We start from the raw sequence: 25,237 nt of genomic DNA, 5'->3' as shown, positions 1-25,237 counted from the left end.
GTGTGTGTGTGTGTGTGTGTGTGTGTGTGTGTGTGTGTGTGTGTGTGAATATTGACTTGGTGGGTTTTGGTTGATTGGTTGGTATGATTGTTTTGAGACAGTATTTCTGTCTGTATCCATGGCTGCCCTGGAACTTGCTCTATAGACAGCAATGGCCTTTAACTCAGAGATCCGCCTGCCTCTGCCTTAGGAGTGCTGGGATTAAAGGTGTGTGCCACCACATGTAGTTTAGGGAAGATCGGTAAAAGCCTGGTGTATGCCCACATCAGAGCTAGGATTGTGCTTTTGGATAGGGCTGGTGAAGGGAAATCATCTCGTGTTTCTGCTATTCCCCTGCAGTGGAAGGTATGGGTTTACAGATTCAGTCAGACCTGAGCAAGCTCAAGAAGTTCACCTTGCACAACCAACTGAGCGATTATAGCCTACATCAGCAGAAGTATTTATGAAGCTACTCTCGTACCTTCCAGAGTTGTCTGAACTTTGGCTTGAATAAAACCTAATCAGAACCCTAATATGACACATAGCTGGGTGTGACAGCATCCGCCTATAGTGCTGTCAGAAGCAGAAGGATTGCCCATGAGTTAGAGGCCAGTCTGGTTTACACAGTGAGTTCTGGGCCAGTCAAGGCTACATAGTGAGACTGTCTGAAAAAAGCCTCCAAGAGGAGATGGGTATTACATCTTAAATTCTTAAATAATGTGCTTCATGTAGTTTTCAGAATGGTTGATATCAACTCTGTGTGTGTGTGTGTGTGTGTGTGTGTGTGTGTGTGTGTGTGTGTGTACAGATATGGGCACACACATGTGCACAGATGCATATGTGTATGTGTGCATGTGCCTACAAAGGATTGGAGTTGATGTTGGTAGTCTCCCTTCATTGATGTCCACTCTGTTTACCAAAGGTAGGGTCTCTCATATAACTCAAGCGCTCCAGCTCCTGCTAGTCTAGGGTCTGGACTCAGACTCTTGCCCTCATGCTTTGATGTCAAATCCTTTACCCACTGAGCCATCTCCACAGGCCTTGCAGCATCTTTTTGTGGAAATCCCTGGCTTTGGCATCTGGAGAAGAACCTACATTTAGAAAGCTTTGGTCCCGGATAGTCTCTGCCTTTATTCTGCTCTGTTTGTTATGCCAGGTGGTCACTGAAGATCTGCCCACCTGGTATCGGGATGTTTCTTTAGATTATGCCTTCTTAATGGCCCTTTTTTAGAAATTAAGAGTGTTGCTATCAGGAAATGACTACTGTTTTAAGTTTTAAAAATCATATTAAAACATAACAGCAAGTTTCTTTGGAGTAAATGCCAGTTCTTCAACTTGTAGATACGCAGAGACAGTTTGGGCATTCTGGAGAATGCTGCCGCTCTCCTGTGCACCAGTGACGCCAGCTAGCAAGCCTCCCCGTCTGGATGGGTGTCAGAGAATCCCTTGGCTTGCCCAGCCTTTCACATTAGGGGCAAATCTTTATTTTTCCCTCTTCCTCCTCTTCTTTTCTTCTTTGTTTTTTTTTTATTTTTTTTATTTTGGGGGGTTGAGGGTACAGGTTGGATAGGGTCTCACTGTGTAGCCCTGGATAGTGAAGTTGATAGTAACACTTGCTATGTAGACCAGGCTGGCCTCACACGCAGAGATCTGCCTGCCTCTGCCTCCCTAGTGTTGGGAGCACACCTGGTGCCTGCTCCCTGATGTTCCATCCTGGCTGGACACTCTGCCCGTTGGGCTAAGGACTGGCTCACTCAGTCCTGTCTTCATGACAGATCACCTGTGCTGGAAAGAGACCCTCTGGTCCTATCTCTATCACCGATCTCTAAGCATCATATAGTCTTTCTCTGTGGGAGGGTGATACAGAAGAGCCACTGAGAGGTTTCCTAGACATAGCAAGCCTAGGTTTCTCAAGCATGAGATATAAGTATTATCTTGACTTTTTTAATTGAAAAAAATTTAAATTATATATAATATATAATATAATAATGTATTATGTGATTTTTATATAAATTATAACTTGTGTAATTTAATTTAAATTTATTACATACATTTTTATAAATATACATTTACTATATAAATATATTATATGTACTATACAACACATAATATATATTTATATAACATACAGTATATAGTATATAATGTGTATTGTATATTAATTTATGATATATTATACATATAATATATAGTATATATATTTATATCCTGCATGTATGTATGTGCACCACATGTGTGCCTGGTGCCTATGGAGGTCAGAAAAGGGCATCAGATCCCCTGGGACAGGTTGTAGATGGTTGTGAACCACTATGTGGGTGCTGGGGAACTGAACCTGGGTCCTCTGCAAGAGTAACAAATGCTCTTAACTGGTGAGCCAACTCTCCTGCTCCAACTAGTTTTAAACAAAAAACAAAACCAAAAGAACCAGAGTAAGAACATTCTAAAGCTCTCTGAGGCACTGGATCACTTCGGTGTGTCCTTGAGTGTGTGTTTGTATGTATGTGTGTGTGTGTGTGTGTGTGTGTGTGTGTGTGTGTGTGTGTGTAGGGGGGAGCTGTGCACCATTCTAATATGGCATCCCCTGCCAGCCTCTTAAGTCTGTCTGAAGCCGGGCGTTGGTGGCACATGCCTTTAATCCCAGCACTTGGGAGGCAGAGGCAGGTGGATTTCTGAGTTCGAGGCCAGCCTGGTCTATGGAGTGAGTTTCAGAACAGCCAGGACTACACAGAGAAACCCTGTCTCAAAAAACCAAAACAAATAAACAAACAAGTCTGTCCAAGCTGGTGTTGATGGACCATCTCCACTTATGCTTGTCACAGTTTTATTTTTAAATGTCCTTTTCTTTGTTTCTGCTGTATAATTAGCATTTTAAATGGCTGCCTGATGCCCTGTCCTCTTTGATTTTGAAATTTCTTCATTGCACTGGTTTTTTACATCAGTTACTAATGTCCTCAGACTGCCAGACACGTAGTCCCTCCCCCTCCTACTTTGTCTTGGCATGAACCTCCTGCTGGTACCTCAGCTGCCCTGTCTCCCTCCACTGGCTTTTGTGGGGTCATGAGATGGTGTGTGGGAAAAGGTATTATTCAAGGTTTTTACATGCCTTGGCACATGTGCTTTATTGACATGGCAAGACTGCATTTGAACCCCAGACCCTGTACTTGCTGAGGCTTTTTCAGCTGTGGCCCATGTCAGGTGTTTCGTGATTCACAGTGAAAACAGATGTTACAGAGGGCTGTGCAGCTGCCCTATTCTGGAGCAGCTCCGGGTTTAAGTGGGAGGGTAAGGAAGCCACCACGGGAAGATGCGGGAAATTCAAGTTTCTCTTCCTGTTTTCCAGATCAACGTCCGGGTGACCACCATGGATGCGGAGCTGGAGTTTGCCATCCAGCCAAACACCACTGGGAAACAGCTCTTTGATCAGGTCGGTCTCTGGCTTTGGGAAGGGAACTAACTGACCAGGTGCTTAGGTGGAGTCTGTAATGGACCAATCCTTTTGTCTCTTAAGCAAGTTACCTTGTTTCGTTCACAAGGGCCTTTGAGAAAGCGGAGTGCTGTTCTAGTTCACTGTGAAACACCTGTGAAGTTGGCTCTTTTTGTTGATAGCATTCACTTGATGCTGGGGTTTCTCATAGTACCACTCACTACCCCAAATACAGTTTGTCTAGTGGCTCAGCCCTTCCCAAAGTGGACTAGAAAACATTCTCTACCATCAGCAGCTGTGTGTCACAGGTCAGCAAACTCTGCAGAGGGCCACACTGTCAGTCTTTCAGGTTGGAAGACCATGTGGTCTGTGTCGTCATAATCGCTCATCCTTCCCTATGTTACTGAATGCGGCCACAAATCCATGAATTGAGTGAGCATGACCTTGTCAAATAAAAACTATACGGGGCACTGAATTTTTGAAGGATTTCCTGAACCTTCCAAAAAAAAAAAAAAAACCCAAAAAGCAAAACAAAGAGAACCAAATACTTACCTTGTGGACCACACAGAGAGTCCACAGACCAGATTTGGCATCTGGGCCTCTGTTGTATTTGGAAACCTCTTCTGCGGTTCAGACAGAACAGCTTTGCTAATACGAGCACCGTGACAAGGATGCAGCGCAGCATATCTGACACCGGGAGTGGTTCTCAGTACATCAGCCCTGTGCTCCTGCCTGATTTTGTGAGGACATAGATTGTCCTGTATTCTGTTTCTTAACAAAACACATCAAGTAGCCGGCTCCAGCAGACAGGTTCAGTGCAGTACGCTGGTTTTCTAAAGCAGCTTTTCCAGAATGTTGTATATGACTAATGAATAAAATGGGGGAGGTAGGCACTTCTCCTTCTCATCTCATGGTAGGGCTAAGAAAACCCTCCTTGGCTTTTTGTTCTCCACCTGACTTCATAGACTAAATGGGCCCAGACAGTGGCAAGGGATGTGCTGAGGATGCCTGTGCAATACTGGCCAGAGCTCACCCTTGGCACGGAGGTCTCTATGGGGTCCACAGAGGATTTTTCAGGAGTTGACAGGGCAGCTGCATCCATGTCCCCTTGCCTCCTGAAGCCGGAGGTGAATGGTAGCTAGTTCTACAGAGTAGGAAAGGGTGTGGGAGATAACATGCAAGGCTGGAGATGAGTCACACAGCACCCGACTCGAGAGCTTGCCATCCCAAGTAGCCCCACTGCCTCAGGGGATGGCACTCTGCATTCAAGGGCCAGACCCCAAAATGGGAGCACTGGCTGGGGAATCCTGGGAAGGGAATTCCAGCACCTTTGGAGGTTCTGAGTGGTACAACCCGTGCTTGGTCCAGTCTCCTCTGTCAAGTTAATGCAGGGTAGTGCCAGGTAGCTCTGCAGCAAAGTGTTGGGTGCCAGGGCATGCCCGGACCTGTTCTGCAGGGCTTGGGTGCGGGACTGGGCTGCCAGTCACCATTGTTTGAAGGTTGTTCTCTTCTAGTAAGACTTAAGAGAGTCTCTGCTTGGGGGGTGAGGCTGGATTAAGGATAAAATCTAAAGGTCACCTCCAAAAAGTTCCAAGGGGAGGCTGGGCACAGCCCCTGAGTCCCATGTGGCATCATGTCCAGGGCCTGAGGCAGAGCAGTGCCCTGGCTCCCAGCATTGGCTCTTGAGAACTTCAGTCCTTCTCTGCCTTTGAGTGATGGGGTCACATGCAGAACTGCTTCCAAAGCAGAGCGGGAAGCCAGTATGAGTAGAGAGATGAGACCATAGTCACAGAGCAAGGTCCAGGAAGCTTGCTCCTGCCTCTGCAGCAGGCAGCCTCTTCCCTCTCAGTCCAGGCTACAGCCTGTCATTTGGCTCCCGCTGGAGAGCCATGTGGAGGAAGAGCTGGGATTGGACGTTCTGTGGGGACAGGAGGGATGGGACAGCACTTCAGCTCCTGCTTGAGGTTGACCGAACTTGGCATCCCTGTTCTTACCTTCTGAAGCCAGTCACCCAAACCCTTCCTGAGGAAGAGGTAAGGGCCAACCTCCAGGCTGCTGAGACATACTCCTTTGGATGAGGCAGAGAGATGAATCCTAGGCCCTCGAAGGCAGTGGGAATGGATGGCTTTATGGAGGCGTGGGATTTCCCAGTAGGGAGGACCTATGATCTATGGCATGGTTTCAGAATGTCCTGAGGGAAGGTTGTGGAGAATCCAAGCTTTAAAAACCCTGAAGACCATTCACTGGGAACAGTAAGAAGGGGGTGGCAAGTCAGGGCCGTGGGAGCAGCTTTTCACTGAGAGCGGTGGCCTTGGCCACACAGGAGGCTTGCAGACTGATGTGTCCGTCCACACCGGTGCTGGAGAGGACTCTGAGTGGTCCTTGGAAGCCTAGAGCAGTGGGGGGTCAGACAGACTGACATTCTTACTAGCTGGTCAAGACTGGGTTGAGGCTGCGGTTGGGTGGATGGGTGGATGGGTGGAAAGAGCATATTAGAGCCAGCCCCTGCTTGCTATGTGTGGAGGATTTCCCTGTGCAACCTTCTGTCACCTTGATAAGGACAGGCTTGAGGATAGGAAGTCGGCAGGAGTGGACATGGAGTCCCTTCTGTTCTTGGCACCAAGGGCCTGGGTTTCTTCACAAGGCCCCCCAGGAGCAGAGGAAGAGGCTGAGTTCCCTTCACACAGGTGACCCTGTGATGATCTTGGATGTGGTCTATCCCAGCTGTTTTGTGGGGTGAGCAGAGAGAGGATGAACAGGGCACATGGCAGGTAATAAAGCAGAGACTCGAGCAGTAGCAAGCATTTTCCCCCACCATCCCCACCCCACAGATAAAGGTAATGGGCGTGGCCGGGATTTTCTTAGAGATTTCAGATTTAATTTAAGCAATTGCCTTGTATATATGGTTTCTTTCTCTTGGGGAAGATAATGTCAACCATGTAGCCTGGGACAGTCCCTAGCTCTCACCCTGCCTCACACTCCCGAAAGCTGGGATTTGATGTGTACCATCACACCTGGCTTCCTGTGTGGTTTTGTGTGTTCAGTCAGTCTTCCGTCTTTACTGAGAAAGAATGGTAATCTTTTCTAAATGTTTAATGTTGCTTGTCATGGCATTTAAAATTGTAACATCTAAAATTTGGGTCTTAGTTCTTTTTTATTTTTATTTTTATTTTTTAATTACGTGCGTGCATTTGTGCAGATGCCTGCAGAAGCCAGAGAGGGTGTCAGATCCCCTGGAGGTGAAGTTACAGGCTGTTGTGAGCCTCCTGACAAGGGTGCCGGGAACCCACAGAGCCTGCTTCTGAGACCCAGTGCAGATGACCAGTCACTGCTTCTCTACCCTAAAGACCTTACTCACGAGGACTACCATTGCAGATCTTTAACAACAGAACACAGGAAGCTTCCCCTCCTGTTGTCCTTGCTACGGTCTTAGATTGCAATCTTAGCATAGCTCTGAGAATTTCACATTTCTGGGGACCCTTGGCACGAGAACAGCCAAGCGCCCTCTGCCTGTCGCACTCTTAGAACCCTGGAACTAACCCCATCTGGGCACCCTGCTGCTGGGCGGTGTGCCTGGGCATTTCTGAGGTAGACTGTTGGTTCTGTGTGCTCGTCACAGCCTGCCCTGCAGCCTGAAGTAAGGGGGTGTGAGTGAGAATTTATATAACATACAGATAAGCCTGAGTCTGGCCAGCTTCAGGCTAAAATGTGTCCTTTGTGCTTTGACCTAGTGCCTGTGAGTCACAGGTTAAGGTTGAGACTGCCTGTTCCTTGTACCAAGAAGTCTCAGTCTCTGGGGACTGCTGACCGCACGAGGGACCACCTGCTGGTGCTGGTGGCTGTGTTTCTCATGATGGGCCTCTCTCACACAGGTGGTAAAGACCATCGGCCTCCGGGAAGTGTGGTACTTCGGCCTCCAGTATGTAGACAATAAAGGATTTCCTACCTGGTTGAAACTTGATAAAAAGGTAAGTAGGGTTAACTATTTACAGGCTTAATTGGGAGCTGGTCTGCTCTGTGGACATTGAAACCGGAAAGGCTTCAACGATGATGCCCTTGCCTTTTTGTTCCTTGTTATTTGTGTAAAGAATTTTGTAGACAGAGAGGCTGCGCGCTTCCAGGAAGAGAGAATGTGGATTAGATTTAGATCTCTGCTAATTTTAACTCCTCTTCCTGGCTCCCCTGTTGGGGCAGGTAATGGTTAACTGCCTTCCTTTTGGTTGGCCTTAGTGGTTTCTTTCATGAGATGAATCTAGAAATCATGAATCACGCACCATACTGTCAGAACCTGCCACTGCTTCGTTTGGGTCTGCGGTAAGTTATCTTCTGGCTCCCTCCCAAGATTGGGTAACCCCACTTGCAGTAATAGAGTCGTCAGCTAAGTGTATTTTCTGCAGACCCTTGGCAGGCTCTGCTTTTTTCTTTCTCTCCCTCACTTTCTGTGTCACAGTAAGGAGGGTGAGGGTCAGTTCATGGTCCAGGGCCAGACCAGCTTCAGGGCAGGTAGTAGCAGGAAGGGCATGGGGGGGGGAGGTCATTCCTAAATGAGTTCTCCGGGATTGATAACGTGGTCACAAGAAGTGAGAATGGGGCGAGCCTGTTTCCAGCAGAGTGTGAGTGCTTCGGACTGACTGACCCGCCTCACACCCTACAGCAGTGAGTTTCAGGGCTAGCGAATGTGGCCGAGTTGGAAGAATGCTTGTCCAGTATGCACAAAGCTCCGTCTAAACCAGGGGTAATCCCGGGACTCGGGAGCTGGAGGCGGGAGTATCACAAGTCTGAAGCAAGCCTGGAATACTCTCACATGATAACAGTGATAATTATATGATAATTTTAAGTCACTGGTGCTCGGGAATGGCCCGAAGTTGGCGCTGAGAGAGCTGCCTTCCACCTCGCAGGTCTCCGCACAGGAGGTTCGGAAGGAAAACCCTGTCCAGTTCAAATTCCGGGCCAAGTTCTACCCTGAGGACGTGGCTGAGGAACTCATCCAGGACATCACTCAGAAGCTTTTCTTCCTCCAAGTCAAGGAAGGGATCCTCAGCGACGAGATCTACTGCCCCCCAGAAACAGCCGTGCTCCTGGGGTCCTATGCGGTTCAGGCCAAGTTTGGAGATTACAACAAGGAGATGCACAAGTCTGGCTACCTCAGCTCCGAGCGACTGATCCCTCAGAGGTGAGCCGAGGCTGGCCTGGGTGAGCACAAGCCCCTGCCTTGGGAAGGGGGGACAGGCAACTCTGTCACCAAGGTGAAGTGCTCCCTTCCGCTGGCTTTGGAATGTTCTGAGCCAGCAGGCTCCCCTGATGATTAACTGAGACCCAGCCAGGGTACCATGTCCCTTCCTCATGGGTGTGACAGGCAGGCCCCTTTCTGACCTACCTGCTTAGCTCTGCTTGGTATATAATAACCTGACCTCTGGAAAATCTATCCTTACTAATGGTGGCAAAAGGAGACCCCCTTTGGAAGAAAAGGTTATTTAAAATAATTTTTAAAAACTTCTAGCAGGAATATGTTCTTTGAAAGGCTAAATCTTCAGGTTTATGTTCAAGAAAGAAAATCAGAGAGTAGAAACGAAAAGCCACGATTGTCCCATTCAGAAGAACAGTAAGGGGTTGAAGGGGTGGGAAGTGGCCTGGAGGCTCACATCTCAGCCCTTGAAGGTGACGGCCCTGCATCTCTCCTTCCCGAAACCCAGAGTCATGGACCAGCACAAGCTCAGCAGGGACCAGTGGGAGGACCGGATCCAGGTGTGGCACGCGGAACACCGAGGGATGCTCAAGTGAGTTGCCTGCCTTTTCGGCGTGCCTTCTCTGGGACTGCAGGTAGCTCTTCCAGTCCGGTCAGCGTTTGGTCTTTGTGCTTGGTAAAGTCCAAGGCGGATGAGTGGGCTTCCCTTGGGGAGAAGAAAATTTGAGTTTTGTGTTTTAAACAAGGCCTGGTGTTCTTGCCTAGAAAAAAGAAAGAACTCAGCGGAAGCCTCAGATGCTTGGCTAGCGCTAGCCACCCTCCAGTGGAAGGTCCAGCGGCCAACACTCATTTGGCTGAGGGTAGCACTGGTTGCCAGTGAATCCGGGTTTCTGTCTCTTGCAGAGGAGCTCTAACTAACTTGATTATTAAGGTTATCGCCTTAATGTAATAGGCACTATATATAATATAAGCACAGGCCGCAGATGAGGAGGCCAGTGAAGCTTGAGGGAGAGGCACGGGGCTTTAGGATACTCAAATGAAAACCCCAGTCCCTGCCTCTGGCCTTGTACACAGCCCTCACTACTTCCTTGTAGTTTGGGACTCAGGTGTGCCACAGGGAATTGGCCAGGAGTCTTATGAGTCCTTTCTTGGGATCCCTGGTTGTTCTGTGAATGCAGGAATCAGAGTAATCCCTAGCAAGAGAATAAAAAGAAAAAAAAAAATCTGTCTCCTTAGAAACCAGGGCAAATCAGTGGGTTCTTCCTGAACTCGTGGGGCAGATAAATTACAGGGCTCAGGACAGGACAGGCTCCCTCTCATGGAGCTGCTTGCAGGCCTAGCTCATCCCTGCCTGCCGCCTTTGGTAGCCCCAGGCCCTGACTGTCTGTATACCGTGCCTCCCGCTCTACTCTGCATGGCTGGCCTTCGTTTCAAGAGTAAGCAGAGGCTTGCGTGTTTGGATGTGAATGCTGCCCACTGTCACACCTGTGCTTTCTTTCCCATTAGGGACAGCGCTATGCTAGAATACCTGAAGATTGCCCAGGACCTGGAAATGTATGGGATCAACTATTTCGAGATCAAAAACAAGAAAGGAACAGACCTTTGGCTTGGAGTCGATGCCCTTGGACTTAACATTTATGAGAAAGATGACAAGTGAGTTAAATTGATCGTTAGTTTTTAGCTGTGGGGTAGCAGGCCTGGAAAACAGAAGAAGTGCCAGCCATGCATGTGTTAGACTGTGTGGTAGCACCCTGTGCATCGGTTCTGTAGCACAAGGAACCTGTGGCAAGGGAAGGCCCAGAGCGCAGGACTATAGGACTCTGAGCCCTGTGAAGCAGAGATTGGTAGGTCCCAGAGGACATTCCACCTCTATGGCTGTTCCTAGGCTGCTGCCTAGCCAGGGTCGACCCCTGGCTCAAGGCTTGTGCTAATCCAATCAGGAATGTTGATAATGCCACCAGACACTCCAGGATTCTGTAAGCAGCAGCCTGCATGCATGAACAATTAGCTAAATCCCCTGAGCCTGCCGAAGGTGTCTGATTGCTTCGCAGCCATTGCGTTGTCTGTCAAGTTAGGTCTGCAAGCAGAGTCATAGAAGGAGCTGCCTGGCACTGGGCGCCTCTTGTCAGCTGAGGGTGCTTGTCTCTGAGATGCCTTCTTCCCACCAGGGAAAATCATCCCGTTTTAGCAAAGGAGTGGTGGTCCCGGTGGTTGAATGAACACTGAAGATTGGCTCTGGCTGAGGAGCTGTGAGACAAGAGTGTCCCAGGGTCGTGATGTCCCCGTTAGTAGGTCTTATCTGTGAAACCTAGAGGGAGGCCTAGAGCCCAGGAATGCAGCTGAGGCCCATGAAGTGTGTCAGCATGTGAAGCTCTGCTTCATCTCCGGTCAGCTCCCCAGATCTCACCCTGTCCCCGTGCTCTTCTCTGGAGCCATCTAGGAGAGTGGCCCTGCTCCTAGTAAAGGACATGTACATAAAGAATCCAGTTAGGGGCCAGGCATGGTGGTGCACACCTTTAATCCGGCACTCAGGAAGCAGAGGCAGATAGTGAGGTTCTGTCTAAAATATAAACAACCCATTCAGAACATCCCAGGAACCCTGAACCCTTGGAGAACCGGAAGCGAGCTGTGGGAGACTTGCTTGCTTTGTTTGCGTGATGCAGTGTTGGTAGAGAAAGAAAGTCTGAGTCAAAAGGAACTCTCAGAGCCAGGCCACAGTCCTTCCTCCAAGTCTGGAGTGGAGCCTGGGGCCTGTGAGCCATCACCATGCCGAAGCAGGGAGTCAGAAAATCAGAGATCACCAGGCCCTGGGCCTTGTGGAAATGAAGCTGCCTCTGTCCCTTAATTCCATTTTTGAATAGCCAGATTTTGTAACAAGCCCTGGTGAGGGCTGTCCAAACAGGTTTTTCCAGCTGTGAGAAACAGCCATAGGCAGGAACTTGCTGATGTCAGCCCGTAACCACCTCAGCCCGCAGAAATGTTGCTTTTTTTTTTTTTTCCCCCAAGTAAAATTTGAACTGTGCCCTACCGGGTTCCTCCCCTTGCCTCCCAGGCTCCCAGTCAGCAGCCAACTGCAGTTCTCCCAGTTCTTCCGTCTTCTCTCCTGCTAGCAGGAGGCAGCTCCGCTCCCATCACCATACCCTCTAAAGAAGGCGATCCCTGTCTTCAGAGGCGAAGCATTGAAGTGGACACTGAGTCGGTTAACAGCACAGTTCTCTCCCACTTGCAGTAGCTTAGGAGACTGTTCTGGGCTGGGGTGTTGAATTGCATCCTTCACCAATAGAACTGATGGTGGGGACTGGATATTCTTGATACATTGTTAATAGGAGTAATCTGATACACAAACAAACAGATATATCTTATCATAGCCTTCTTGAAATTAAATGGGCTCCGGCTGGGGCATATCTCCTGGGGACCCCCTTTTCATGGTATATGTCACACAGTTCAGTGGGAGCCTGGGTACTGAAAGCATTTTGTCTGTCCCCTTTCTTTAACCCTGAGCTTGGAAAGAAGAGGGGGAGGTAGGCATACATAGTCCCTCCCCCACCCTCCATGGGTGTCATGCACAGAAGTCCATTTAGGCTGGGTTATGATTCCTCCTGACACTCTCATACCAAAACCGACACAAAAATAAATGAAATAAATGAACTTAGCCTACGAGACTGGCCCTGGACCCTTAGTCTTTTGCCAGGACACCCATCCCACCCCGTTGTGTCACTCCATCATGAAGTGTGGGCAGCAGTCCTGGCTCCAGGCTTCACGTCTTTTAAGAGAGTGCATGCTTATTAGATGTAGTGCTTGCCCGCCTGGAGCTGGTGGTATCTCAGATAAGATGTGTCTCACCATCTGTACTTGTCCCAAGAAATGAAACACCAAAGTGGTCTCATCATTGCAATTTTGGGTTCTCAGTTGACTTTTAGAAAGACTTCAGCTTGCGTTTCACACACAGTCATTCTTGAGTTTTGAACTCTGGGTGAGTGCCTCAGGGTCTCCCACAAAGCTTGTGTTGTCAGTGGGATGGTCCAGCCCTGAGTGAGTGGATCAGTGCCAGCCACTGCCATGTCTGCCCTTCTCATTGTAGTTGGTAAGTGTATTTTAGGGAGGGGCCACAGAACTGTATTTACTGACACCGATTCTTACACTTCCAGCTATTGGCACTAATGTCCGTGGATGGAACTTTTAGTAGAATTATTATTGTGTTAAGAAATGGCAATTGGGGGCAGTTACAAATACACTAACTAGAAGGAGCCAGTTTCTTTCTCTTTACTCAGTCCTCAGAATTAGTGTGAACGCATTTATGAGCAATGGGGCTTATTTTGCTACTGAGGTTTTTTGAAGTTCAGCTCGTAGAGGACCTTGGCATTGGTATCTGTGTTGCTTACGTGTAACCCCACTGTGCAGCGGTTGTCCTTACTCTCTTGAATCTCAAGATGCCTCAGTCCTATTCTATGCACGCCCAGCATCCAGCCATCTCCACATACCTCTGCTACCTCTTGGTGGAGAGTCCCATGTCACTGTCATCAGCCACCTCCTCTTCCTTCTCCTGCTCCTCCTCCTTCTCCTGCTCTTCCTCCTCCTGCTTCACTCCTCGACTAATTTGAGAGCTTACAAATGGTCCAGGCTACCCTAGAACTCACCACTCTCCTATCTCAGCCTCCCAAGTGCTGGGTATCTAGGCACGCACTGACATGTCCAGCTCTTCTCCTGCCTTCTAAGTAGGTGACACATTCAGGGCAGTGACAGTATCAATCCTGTGGCACTCTCCTGGGTGGACGCTGCTCATGTGTGATCTCTTTTTAGACAGGGAGAGGAAGAGAGAATCCTTGTAGGCTTTCATTTTCTGACTGGCTAGGAACTAAAGATGTTCCCTAACTCAGAAGTGAGTCACTACTTCCTAGCCTCGGTACTCTGATACTACAATTACGCTTATGAGTGGCTACGGATTGAGCTTTCAAAGTCGCAAGGGCCATGTTGGACCCGGCCTTTGGAAAACAGATGCCTGCTGAGGTTGGACACCTGGCTTTTCTAGGTCAGAAACTAGCAAGACCTGTATAGACAGAAGCTGCAGGACAGAGCCTGGACTCCTTGGTTTTCGGAGTTGGAGATATTTACCTGGCGGTTGGCCATGTGGCTGTGGGTTGAATCGCTCTCTCCTGCTTCCTAGCTCTTCTGCGACCAGCTCTTGCTCTAGGGGTCTGGGGCAAGTGCTCTAAAAGTAGCTGCCTGGCATCACTATGCTTTGGCTCTCCCCCATGAGTGGGACACAGGCAGAAATGGTGGCAGGGCCAAGCTGTAGCTGTATTTCAAGTGTTCTTCTACCTGTTGACAAAACCCTACTGCTGAAAGTTCTGTATCCCACGGGTGACGGTGAGGTGACAGAAGACACTGCATCTGAGTGCCATGAGCGGCGAATTAGGCATAGGTGGCAGTCGTGAAGAAAGCATCCACGCCTGGCTAATGTCCTCCACCACTTCTGCGGCTGTTTAGTGTCTGCTGTGCCCTCAAAACCATCTGCCATGCTTAAAAGCCCTCTTATGGCTTTCCGAGACTGCCATGTGTCTTTGACCCAGCTCTTGCTGCTAAAGCAAGAGCCACCCTGCCCATTATGTCCTTAAGCACCGAATCCCACCCCAGACTCCAGCCTGGGATCTGCTCAAAGAAGAACCCATAGGATATGACAGGGTTGATGTTGTTGTTTTTTATCTTAGGTGTGTGTATGTGACAGTGTAGGGTTAGTATATGCACACATGAAGCAGATGTGCATGTGCAGATTCCAGAGGACATCGGTTGCCCTACTTGATCATGCTCCACTTTTTCCCTTGAGGCAGGGTCTCTCATTGAGCCTGGAGCTAGTCTGGCGGCCAGTGAGACTCAGCAGTCTCGTCTCTGAACTCTGGCTTTTCACACTTGTGCTATTCAGAAGGCTCTTGCCCGCTGAGCCATCTCCTCAGCCCAGGACAGCTTCTGATGGCAGAGCTTGTGGTCTGAGAGTCTGTTTGAGAATCTGTCCTTACTTCCGGATTGCTATTGCTTCTGGTAAAGTGCTGGAGAGTAGGCTGGAGACGTGGTTAAGAAAGCAGGGTGATCTTGACATCTCTTGATGGAAAAGCCAAATTCAGGCCAATGTTGTAATGACATTGAGTAGCAAGGCCATATAGGACTTTGGTGTCGTCTCAGCTACCCTGGACTGACACAGGGCAGCATCCAGCCAGGCCGGGAGTGAGAGCCAGGGGTGTGGAATCCACCCCCATCCCTGCCCACCTCATGGGTCAGCAGCTTCTCTGTAAGGAAGGCCCTATGGGAAACAAGGCATGTTTTTATAAAGCTAAACATAACGTGGTACTTAACACTAAGCTGGCTTGTGTCACGGGGGAAGGAAAGGGGCCTGCACGACAGGGGACAAGGAAACGTGTTGGCAGCCTGGAACTCTGTTGAAAGTGTAGTTTTAGAGCTGTGAGTTAAAGCTCTGCTGACATATCTGAAGAGAGCTCTGGCTGGCTGATAGGGAATTAATCAGAACAGCAGAACAGCAGTGGGGGCCCTGGCGGTATGAGAAGCTCTGGGGTAGGGTAGGCATGTGGGGTCAAATAGGACAAAAGAATGTTCCCGACTAAGAGTCCATTTACCACAAGGTGACCCAGGGAGTTGCCGCACAGCTGCCCAACGCTGAGAACTAAAACCTGGCTGCACCATTTGGTTGAATCTGGGAGGTTAAAGGCTGTTTAAGCATGGTGGTTTTATTAATTATGCACCCTGGACTTGCTTTGTATTTTAAATGAAGAGATTTGCTAAAGTCTCCCATCCAAGAACATACAAGCATGTCTAACCAGCCGCTGCTTTTCTTTTTATAACCTCAGATTGACCCCGAAGATCGGCTTCCCTTGGAGTGAAATCAGGAACATCTCTTTCAACGACAAGAAGTTTGTCATCAAGCCCATCGACAAGAAGGCACCTGTAAGTTCAAGTGTAGACCAGGTCACCACTTCTGGTCTCCCAGCCAACTGGGTTTTCAGGAGAAAACTGAGGCTTTCTAGTGTCCCGAGAACACGGTGTTCCTCACCGTGTTCCTCTAATGGAAGCTCAGAGAACTTTAGGCCACGTGACAGACCACTGCGGTGGGAGGTTGCTATGGAGACCAGAAGTGTCCATCCAAAGCTCAATGATGTAATCTTAGTCTTCATACAGAGAAAAGGGCAGTTCTCAGTGACCTTGACCAAGTGGTAACGAGTGCTTCCCAAAATGACACACTTCTGCCGTGGCACACCCTGGCTTGCCCAATGTTCATGTGGGTAGCTAGCCTACCCCTGATACCAACTTGTGGGTGGAGCTCATGCCAGTGTCTCATCAGTAGCTGGTTGGGGGATAGATGACAATGAGACCTTCAAGTCCAAAGGATCAAAATTTGGCTTTCTGTACTGCCTTGGGTTTACGAGTTAACGGTTCCAAGTGTTTCAGGGCATGGCCCACCTTTCTCCTGTGGTCACCCTGGCCTATCACATGATCTTCACTCAGGCATGTACTCTGCCCACGTGGGCAGCAGAGTGTAAAGTAAGAGCTGAAAGGACCAATGTACTGTGAAACTTTATTCTGTCAACATTAAACTTTTAGTTGATGTTGTGCCAGATTATTGAAGACATATAGGCACGACTGTAGTAGGGTAGAAAATGGCAAGAACTCTCTTTTCTAGGATTTGTTTTTGTTTGTTTGTTTGTTTGTTTGTTTTTGTTTTTCGAGACAGGGTTTCTCTGTGTAGCCCTGGCTGTCCTGGAACTCACTCTGTAGACCAGGCTGGCCTCGAACTCAGAAATCCGCCTGCCTCTGCCTCCCAAGTGCTGGGATTAAAGGCATGCGCCACCACTGCCCGGCCTAGGTTTTGTTTATTTTTTAAGTGTACTTTTTAAAGAGCTTCCTCTGGCTTTTACCGCAGTTATAGATTGGGAAAGACTTTGGGTCTTCATGTATTGCTGTTGTTCCCTAGTTACGGTGGTTAAGCTTAGAGAGGCAAGCATGGGCTATGTCCACACCACCATGGCTGCTAAGCCTCTTAGGGCTGAACACCCCTTGGAAATGGTAAACCAGCTTGAACACTCAGTGTTACCGACAGTCACTTCCCCGCATGTAGGCTGGACTGTCTGTCGGAACTGTAAAGTCAGCAGGTCTCAGATTGGCTTGTGAAAGTACTTTCTTTATTGAAATGTCTCCTGCTGTTTGTAACCCTGGGACTCCCTCTCCACTCCATAGTTCTCTAAAATTAAGCTGTTTAATACAGACTCAGTCTCCATGGTAACGACTCCCATTAATATGCAGCTCCACCAGCTGAGGGTCACAAAGAACCCATGTTCTGTGGGCAGTGAGGTGGCACAGCTCAAAAGACAGTTCTGAAGTCTAGGTAGATTGCTCACACATTTTCAGAACTTTTTTTTTTAATGCAGCTGACAATAGAGGTGGCCTCTGGGGCTAGACTGTTGAAGATTGTGTACATGTATGTTGGCATATGTTTTTTAACTTCCTTTGGAAAGCCAAAGAATGCAGATGCAATGGTGGTTGATCTCATTGAATCGGTGCATACATGGTCACTATCAGGCAGCCCTGTGGGAAGCTTTCCTTATAGGAATGGTTGCCTGGGAGTTGGCTCAGTCAGTCAAGTGCTTGCCCCGAGTCTGGATCCTAGCAGTTCCAGAAATAGAAGGTGCAGTTGGGGGGCATGCGTGACCCTAGTGCCGAGGGGAGGTGAAATGGGTGTAAGGCGGATCTGTGGAGCTCATTAGCCAGCCAGTCCCGCTGAATTTCTGAGCTCCAGGTTCGAGGAGACACCCTGCCTCAAAAATAAAGGTAGAGAGCAACAGAGGAAGACATTGATGCACCCCCTCTCCAGCATACACCATGCATGCACCCCAGGAGCCCAGTGTTCCAGGATTGACCCGTAGCCGTGGACAGTTGCAATTCTGCATTGCAGTGGGAAAAGCAGTGAGACTAGGCAAAGAGAATTATCACAGTGAATCTTGCAACACCCTCCAGATGAAGTTAAGCAGGCTGAGGGGAGGGGAGGAGGGTAGCTGGGCCTCTCAGTGTAGGCCCAAATGCAGAGGCAGCATTAGTCCAGGAGCTGAGGGAGCTGGGGGGTGGTGAGGAGGCAGTGACCCTCCATTTCTCCCAGGGCTGTGGAGTGGCCATGCCTAATCCCCAGTATTTAACTTTGAACACAAGAAAACCACATTTTCAAGGTTAGCCTATAATATAAAAGACAGCAGAAACCCTGAAGGTAAGGAGGTGTAGGGTTTCTTTCTTGTTGCAGCCTTGGGAAGGGAACCCTGGAAATTTATAAAACTTCTCTAGAGGGCGAGGCAGGAGGCATTGTCTCCCTTGTCAACAGCAGTCTGGGACCTCGTTCTGACTTTTTAGGTGGGCTCTCTGACTTCATTTCCCTTTCAGCAAGTCCAGGCAGCCACCTCTCCCTTCTGAACTACAGGCCCTCCCATTCCCATAGCACCCCAGGGAAAGGCAGAGAGCTCCGGCAGCCACTCAGTGGCTTTTGAACTGTTAGAAGATTTCTGGACTCCTCTGAGCTGGTTGTTCAGGGCAGCCTTCTTAGGAGCCCCTCAGACAGACCCCAGATGGTCCTGGAATTGGACTTTGGCCTCATGGGAGCTTCCTGGAGTTTGCCTGTCAGGATGTGGGGTGTCTTGGGGTCCCTTTCCCTTGCTCTTCCGCCCAGTGTTTGTTTTTAGGAAGGACATGGGTTGTCCATCCACTAAAAAAGCCTCCTCTTGTCACTTTTTTGCATTAAAATGCTCTCTGAGGACTTGAACTCACAACTCTAACTTGGAGTCATAACTGGCTTCTTTCAAGGGTATTGGAGAACTTCCTTCCCCTCGCCCACCCAGCTGCGTTGCCAACGGCTAACTCTGGCATATTTTCTAGTTGTTTCTGAGTCAGTTTCTTGTAGGCAGGGGTTAGGGGTGCCTCATGTTAACCTTGAGTCGTTGACTCTTGAGTCCTTGTGATTGGTTCTTTTTCCTAAAGGGGAGTTGGTGCATTTCTTTGCACGGACTTGTGAGTCTCCATGGGACATTTTGGGGCTTGTGTGCCTTTGAAGCCATGAGACAAGGTTGTTTTCTCCTGTGTAATAAGAGATAGGTGGGTAATAAAAATTCCTGTTTCTCTTAGCTCTCTGGACTCCTCCCTGGGAAACCCAGTGACTTAATAACCAGTCTGTGAAACCAGAGGGGAGCCCCACCCAGGAAGTTCAGGGTTCCAGGAGGCCTCATGTGGGGGGGGGGGGGACAATTAAACAGCCACCATGTGGTAGTTGGGTGTGTGTGTTACTCAGCTGTCAGTCTCTCTGGGTGGGAGGAGCACCTGCTCTGTTGACTTCATCTTCCCTCCAGATGGCTGGAGGAAACCAGGAGGGATTTCCAAATACACTATGCCTCCCCTCTGAAACCTAAGCTAATCCTGGAAGGAGCAAAAAGTTAGAAGGCAAGGTTGTCACTGTGGCCCTAAAACCGTGTGTACTGGTGACAGTTCCCAATCACCATGCTCTGCCCTCCTTTTTGAGAAAGAAACTGCCTACCCTGTGAGCGCCTAAGGCCGCTGGCCCAAGCAGCTAGCGCCTGTGCATGGCAGCCAGGGTCGACTGCCCCAGGGAGTATGGACACACTGTCCCAAGTCCCTTGAGAATATTTTCCGATTTAGTCTTATGACATTCCCATTATACCATTGCCCTTGTTCCATGACGACGCTGAGGCTGAGTGACGGATTGCAGGATGCTCGAAGGCGTGGCAGCTTGCTCAGGGCTAGTCCACGTGGTTGGTAGGGCTGGCACTGAAAGGCTGTGGTACACCCCTGGCTCAGGAATCCAGGACAGTAGAGATCAGGGCAGTCTGTAGCAGTGTGAGAGGGGATGGGAAGTTCAGAAGTTAAGGTGTAGTGTACGGGCCGGGCCGTGATGGTGCACGCCTTTAATCCCAGCACTCAGGAGGCAGAGGCAGGCGGATTTCTGAGTTCGAGGCCAGCCTGGTCTACACAGTGAGTTCCAGGACAGCCAGGGCTACACGGAGAAACCCTGTCTCGAAAAAAACAAACAAACAAAAGTGTAGTGTATGGGAAGGAATGGGAAAGGACAGGTGGTGACAGGCTGGGAGCTGGAGAAGCAGATACCAAAACATGGTCCACTGGAAAGCCAGTGATAACTAGCTCTTTCTTAGTATAAGAGAGGCCTCTCTAGGCTGAGATTTAGCCTGTACACACCGATGCTAGGGCACACCACACGTAAACGACGAGTATACACACGTGTACATACCCAGGACCCCCTCCCACTTCACCCACTAAGCGTATTTCGTTATATGGGGAGTCGCCCCCCTCCTCCGTGGCCTTTGGCCTTTTAGAGACGGTTGAGAAACTCTTGTGAAGTGTGGTCTTAGGAAAGAAGGCTGTTGAAGCAGCCGAAGCCAAGGCTGTCCTGTTCTGTTTTGTAGGACTTTGTGTTCTACGCTCCGCGCCTGAGAATTAACAAGCGGATCCTGCAGCTCTGCATGGGGAACCATGAGCTGTACATGCGCCGCAGGAAGCCCGACACCATCGAGGTGCAACAGATGAAGGCCCAGGCTCGGGAGGAGAAGCACCAGAAACAGCTGGAGCGGTGAGTGACCAGGCAGGACACAGGACCACCTGGGACCCCACACCTGGACAGTTTCGCCCTCAAGCGGCCGCTCAGCAGCACAGTTGGGATTGAACAGGAACTGTCCTCATGAACTGCTCTTCACCTGGCTTGTCACAAACCATCCAAGCACAGGCTGTGGCATCCCTTTGCTTTTGGTAGTGGGCCAGCAGCTGCGTCTGTAGGTCTAGGTCTGTCTGAGCCTCACCCTTCCCCTCCTTCCTCTCCCTCTTCCCTCTGCCAGGCAACAGTTGGAGACTGAGAAGAAGAGGAGAGAAACCGTAGAGAGAGAGAAGGAACAGATGCTCCGGGAGAAGGAGGAGCTGATGCTACGGCTGCAGGACTACGAGCAGAAGACCAAGAGGGCAGAAAAAGGTCAGGGGCTCATGCTGCCTGGCCTTCCCCCACCCCACCCCTCCAGTCACTCCAGAGTTAGTTCCCCCAGAGGCAGGCAGGGTTGGCCCACAGCCAAGAGGGAACTTGTTCAAGAGTGCTGTTTCTGTTTGACACAACTCCCCCCGCCCCCACTCCCCAAGACAGAACAGAGCAATAGCGTTGCCATCGTTGAGATTAGAAAGCAATCCTGTGCTGCACTTTACTATTATTGTCTGTGCCTGTCATTAATTCTCCCCTCTCTACACACACTTTGCTAAGAATGTTGAACTTTTGTGAGATAGATACCACATCCCTTCAGCACAGACACAACTGTCACAACCAGCTTGTGACGCCTCTGCCATACATCCCAGGGTCATAGGTGCAGCCCTGCCCTCTGAGGACGTTTTAGAATAGGGGAGAGACGCTGTTTACTGGAGCATGAAAGATACCAGCAGGCCATTTCTGTGTCCCGAGTCAGTATCCGGGTGATGAGTCGTAAGGCTATTCTGCCTCAGGGTGCCATTGTTGGGGTGCAACAGGGGTCAGAGAGGTCAGACCTGGCCCCAGGAACCAGGATCTCTGACCAGCTGCTCCTCAGTGGTTTCTGGCCACACTGAGGAAATTATTTTAGCAAAGGCAGGAATGAGCCCCGAGCTGCCCCTGCTCACAACCCGGTGACTCAGTCCAGGACTTTGTGATTGTGAGATTGGTTTTCACCCAGTCTCTTTCAGCGACTTGGGTGGTACTGGAATGCTAAGGCTTACTTCCTGTCCGGAAGTCTGAGCAGTGCTGACGCCATTTTCTCTGCAGAGCTATCTGAGCAGATTGAGAAGGCCCTCCAGCTGGAGGAAGAGAGAAGGCGAGCCCAGGAGGAGGCTGAACGACTGGAGGCCGACCGCATGGCCGCCCTGCGGGCCAAGGAAGAACTGGAAAGACAGGCACAGGATCAGATAAAGAGCCAGGAGCAGCTGGTAGGGATTGCCTGGTTTCAAGATGCTGAATTATAGAGAGACTGCTCCTGGGCTGTCAAACAAGTGACAGCTGCCTTTCAAAGCTTTCAGCTAGCCCTGTAAACAGATCTGTCGGGGGTGGAAGTGGGGTGGAATGGGCTGGGCTTGTCTGAACCCTCAGTCAGAGAGGTGGATGTGGGTGTGAGATCCCAGAGACACGGGGAGGTACCCATAGGGTCCCCTGATTAGGAAGAAGGAGGGGACACAGCTCATCACCAGGACGGCCGTTCATTCATATAGGCGAATGTTGGTTCATCAATGGACTCTGGCAGAAGGGGTCTGGACACTTTTACCCTCCCTTGTAGGCTGCAGAGCTGGCAGAGTACACGGCCAAGATTGCACTGCTGGAGGAGGCGCGGAGGCGCAAGGAGGACGAGGTGGAGGAGTGGCAGCACCGGGTGAGTGAACCTCGGAAACAGGCATGGCCGTGGGATATGCCTTGGGAAGGTGCGTCTCGAGGGGGCTCAGCTGTGGGCCACATCACAAGTTTCAGGAACCTTTTACAATCTTCTGCAGATGCCTTCTCTGTTAATGAGGCAGAAATCCCCCAAGGAATGGCTTTGGCCCTGTTCACGAGGTAGAGCAGCACGCCGGCACTAGATTAGCAGCAGAACAAAGGGCCCACTCATTCCTTCCCCTCTCGGTGTCCCTAGGTCCCATGCTCTTCAGCCGTGATCAAACATCCCTGATCGGGAACTAGTTTTGATTCTAATTGCTTGGGTACCCACCCCCCCACACACCCCGCGACGGGGTCACAGACCCTGAAGCAGGATGTGACAGTTGGAATGTACTGGAGAACTTTGGAGGTTTCCCCACTAGCATGGCGAGATAACTCGCACAGACTTACTCCAAGAGGTAGCGCGTCCCATAGCTAGAGAACAGAGCCAATGAGTGTGTACCAGGATGATAGCCAGAGAACAATGGTGGTGCTCTTGCATGTCCAGAGTCCGGACTCTTGCAATGTATGTGCTGTCAGTCTTGCCAAAGAACCAAGGGGAGGCAGAATCCCCGGGCTCCTCCCCAGCTGGCGGACAGTGCCACTTCTTACATGAGGGGCTGCGCAAGAGTCCTTCCTCACTTGAACCAGCCTTCTCCTCTCCAAAGGCTAAAGAAGCCCAGGACGACCTGGTGAAGACCAAGGAGGAGCTGCACCTGGTGATGACGGCTCCCCCACCTCCACCACCCCCAGTGTACGAGCCAGTGAATTATCACGTGCAGGAGGGACTGCAGGACGAGGGAGCAGAGCCCATGGGCTACAGCGCTGAGCTCTCCAGTGAGGGCATCCTGGATGACCGCAATGAGGAGAAGCGGATCACAGAGGCAGAGAAGAATGAGCGTGTGCAGCGGCAGCTGCTGGTGAGTGGGCAGGGACGCCAGACGTTATATGCAGGGCTCCGCCCCTGGTACCTTCTCCTGCCCTAACCTAACCTATCGACATCTCCCAGTGAGTCCATGAGGAGTGAAACCCTGACCTCACATGGTAGGCAGGTCAATAACAGATAACTTGCTTCCTGTTTCAGACTCTGAGCAACGAGTTGTCCCAGGCCCGGGATGAGAATAAGAGGACCCACAATGACATCATCCACAACGAGAACATGCGGCAAGGCCGGGACAAGTATAAGACGCTGCGGCAGATCAGGCAGGGCAACACCAAGCAGCGCATTGATGAGTTCGAGGCCATGTAGAGGCCATGCCGGGACCAAGGGTAGAGGGCACCTCAAAGCAGGCAGGTGTCACACTTGGCTCTTTAGTACTCTTAAGTCTAGAAACCCCCTTGCCCTGTTCCAGTCCCTTAAAAAGCAGTTACCGGGCCTACGTTCTGCCCCGAGACCCGTGGGCTCCTCCCTGGTTACTTCCAATTGTATCACATAGTGCCAAACAGGCCAGATTTTTATGACAGCTACCGAATCACTTCCTGTTTGGAGCAGGGAGTCGGAGGGCTGGCCCTCATGACACAAGATGCAGTGTCACTGGGGACAGCGCTGTGGCTCACACATGGGTGCCATACTTTTCTCTAGTTTTACAATGAGCTCAAATCGATTTTGTTCTTGATTTCTATGAAGGATCCATCTCTGTGTGTTGAGGGGTGAAAATGATTTTGAAATTTGAGTCTAAAGCACGCCCCCACACAGTCTCCTTCCTCCAGACCGCTGGCAGCATCTCCGGCGGTCCTTCAGAGTGTACGGTACAGGACTCTCCGATACAAAATTCTTATGCTTACCTGTTAGCATCCATTGTTGGACTTATATACCTAATGATCTGCTGTAGAGGATAGTATTTATATATAAGCGATGATATGGGTTTGTAACATTAGTTTTAAAAAAGGGAAAGTTTTGTTCTGTATATTTTGTTACCTTTTACAGAATAAAAGAATTCAACATTAAGAACCATGTAATCAACACACTTGATCTGATACTGGGGCAGTTGGGAAACTGATGACTGCAGTAGTCACTGCTGTACCAAAATGTTAGTGGGTTTTGTGCATGTAAAGTGCACACTTCAATTTCCTGTCAGTTTCTTATTGGAAAAAAAAAACAATATATATATATATATATATACCCTGAGAGCATCTGAACTGCAGCCCTGAAGGGACTCCAGCCTCCTTATAATGAGCAACTTGTTCGTTCCTGTTTTCAGTTTGTCTTCCTTCCTTGCGAGGACTGTCCTCGGTTGTGATGTCCTGTGTGGGTGACTCCACACCAGATTTACACACAATAAAAGATCTCTAAGGCCTTGTGTCTGATTGCATGGGGGTTTGGGGAGGTCTCGGACTTGCCCTCGGGATCTGTAAAGCATACCAATCAGAAAGGTATCTTCCTAGGCTCCCTTCCCTGGGAGGTCTGCCACCCGGGAGGAGGCAGGCAACATTTAACCTACTTTTATTTTCCTCTGAAACAACGTACAACAAAGCTTAAAAATTTTGTTGTTAATAAATGCTGGGGAGTTACGGAGTCACGGGACGCTGTTGAGCATTTATTGAAATCAGGACATATCCACATCTGTCTGTTGACAGTAGCCTCCCCAACTCCCCAACTGCCTGGGTAATTGTTCTGTGTCCTAACCACACACATAACTTGTCGTCGGTTATTGCTGATCCGGTGGGTCTGGTCCTGCCATGATCTCACTTCCTGTCGACCTTTGTGGGGATGCAGTCGCCTTGGCCTTCACTTCAATGCAGGACGAGGGTCATGTCTGTCCATAAGTTGGGGCTGGACAGGACTTTCTGCCACTGAAGCTTGGACTGTGAGCACGAGTCGGCACAACCCGCAGCACCTCCCTCTGCAATGAGAGTGTAGATAGGGGGGGTGAGATTGCCATTTTGTGCTCTCTAGCTTTTAAGAAGCAAGTACCCAGGAGGAGCCTGTTCTCTCCCTCCGTTTGAGGCTTCCTAAGAGGCACCTCACCCCTGTACAGGGGGCATCACCCCCAAAGCCCAGGTTTCCATGCTTTTAAGTCAGGGGTTCTCACCTTGTGGGTCTTCTCACAGGGGCTGCCTAAGACCATTGTAAAGCAGATATACATAGATATTACAGTTCATAAAACCAGGAAAGTTCCTCTGACAAAGTGGCAATAAAATGTGGTTGGGGAGCCGCCACAACATGAAC

The 25,237-nt window shown here is 49.8% G+C and overlaps 2 protein-coding genes across 2 annotated transcripts in view; one reads left to right on the top strand and one right to left on the bottom strand.

Annotated features, from left to right (window-relative positions):
* Positions 1-24,364, top strand: part of Ezr (ezrin) — a 45,110-nt gene extending 20,746 nt beyond the window's left edge. Inside the window, exons 2-13 of the mRNA XM_031350956.1 lie at positions 3,320-3,403; positions 7,276-7,371; positions 8,302-8,576; positions 9,097-9,180; positions 10,095-10,241; positions 15,446-15,542; positions 20,066-20,229; positions 20,492-20,622; positions 21,433-21,593; positions 21,938-22,030; positions 22,737-22,988; positions 23,153-24,364. Of these exons, the coding sequence (XP_031206816.1) occupies positions 3,320-3,403; positions 7,276-7,371; positions 8,302-8,576; positions 9,097-9,180; positions 10,095-10,241; positions 15,446-15,542; positions 20,066-20,229; positions 20,492-20,622; positions 21,433-21,593; positions 21,938-22,030; positions 22,737-22,988; positions 23,153-23,317 (1,749 nt within the window). The 3' untranslated portion in view covers positions 23,318-24,364. The remainder of the gene's footprint in view (positions 1-3,319; positions 3,404-7,275; positions 7,372-8,301; positions 8,577-9,096; positions 9,181-10,094; positions 10,242-15,445; positions 15,543-20,065; positions 20,230-20,491; positions 20,623-21,432; positions 21,594-21,937; positions 22,031-22,736; positions 22,989-23,152) is intronic.
* A 220-nt stretch (positions 24,365-24,584) lies between these two features.
* Positions 24,585-25,237, bottom strand: part of Sytl3 (synaptotagmin like 3) — a 73,408-nt gene continuing 72,755 nt past the window's right edge. Inside the window, exon 16 of the mRNA XM_031350955.1 lies at positions 24,585-24,911. Coding sequence (XP_031206815.1) covers positions 24,802-24,911 — 110 coding nt within the window. The 3' untranslated portion in view covers positions 24,585-24,801. The remainder of the gene's footprint in view (positions 24,912-25,237) is intronic.

This window comes from Mastomys coucha, unplaced genomic scaffold (genome assembly GCF_008632895.1).
Source record: "Mastomys coucha isolate ucsf_1 unplaced genomic scaffold, UCSF_Mcou_1 pScaffold5, whole genome shotgun sequence".
NCBI lineage: Eukaryota > Metazoa > Chordata > Mammalia > Rodentia > Muridae > Mastomys > Mastomys coucha.
The sequence above is the reverse complement of the archived record's forward strand: the minus strand, read 5'-3'. Positions and strand labels throughout refer to the sequence as shown.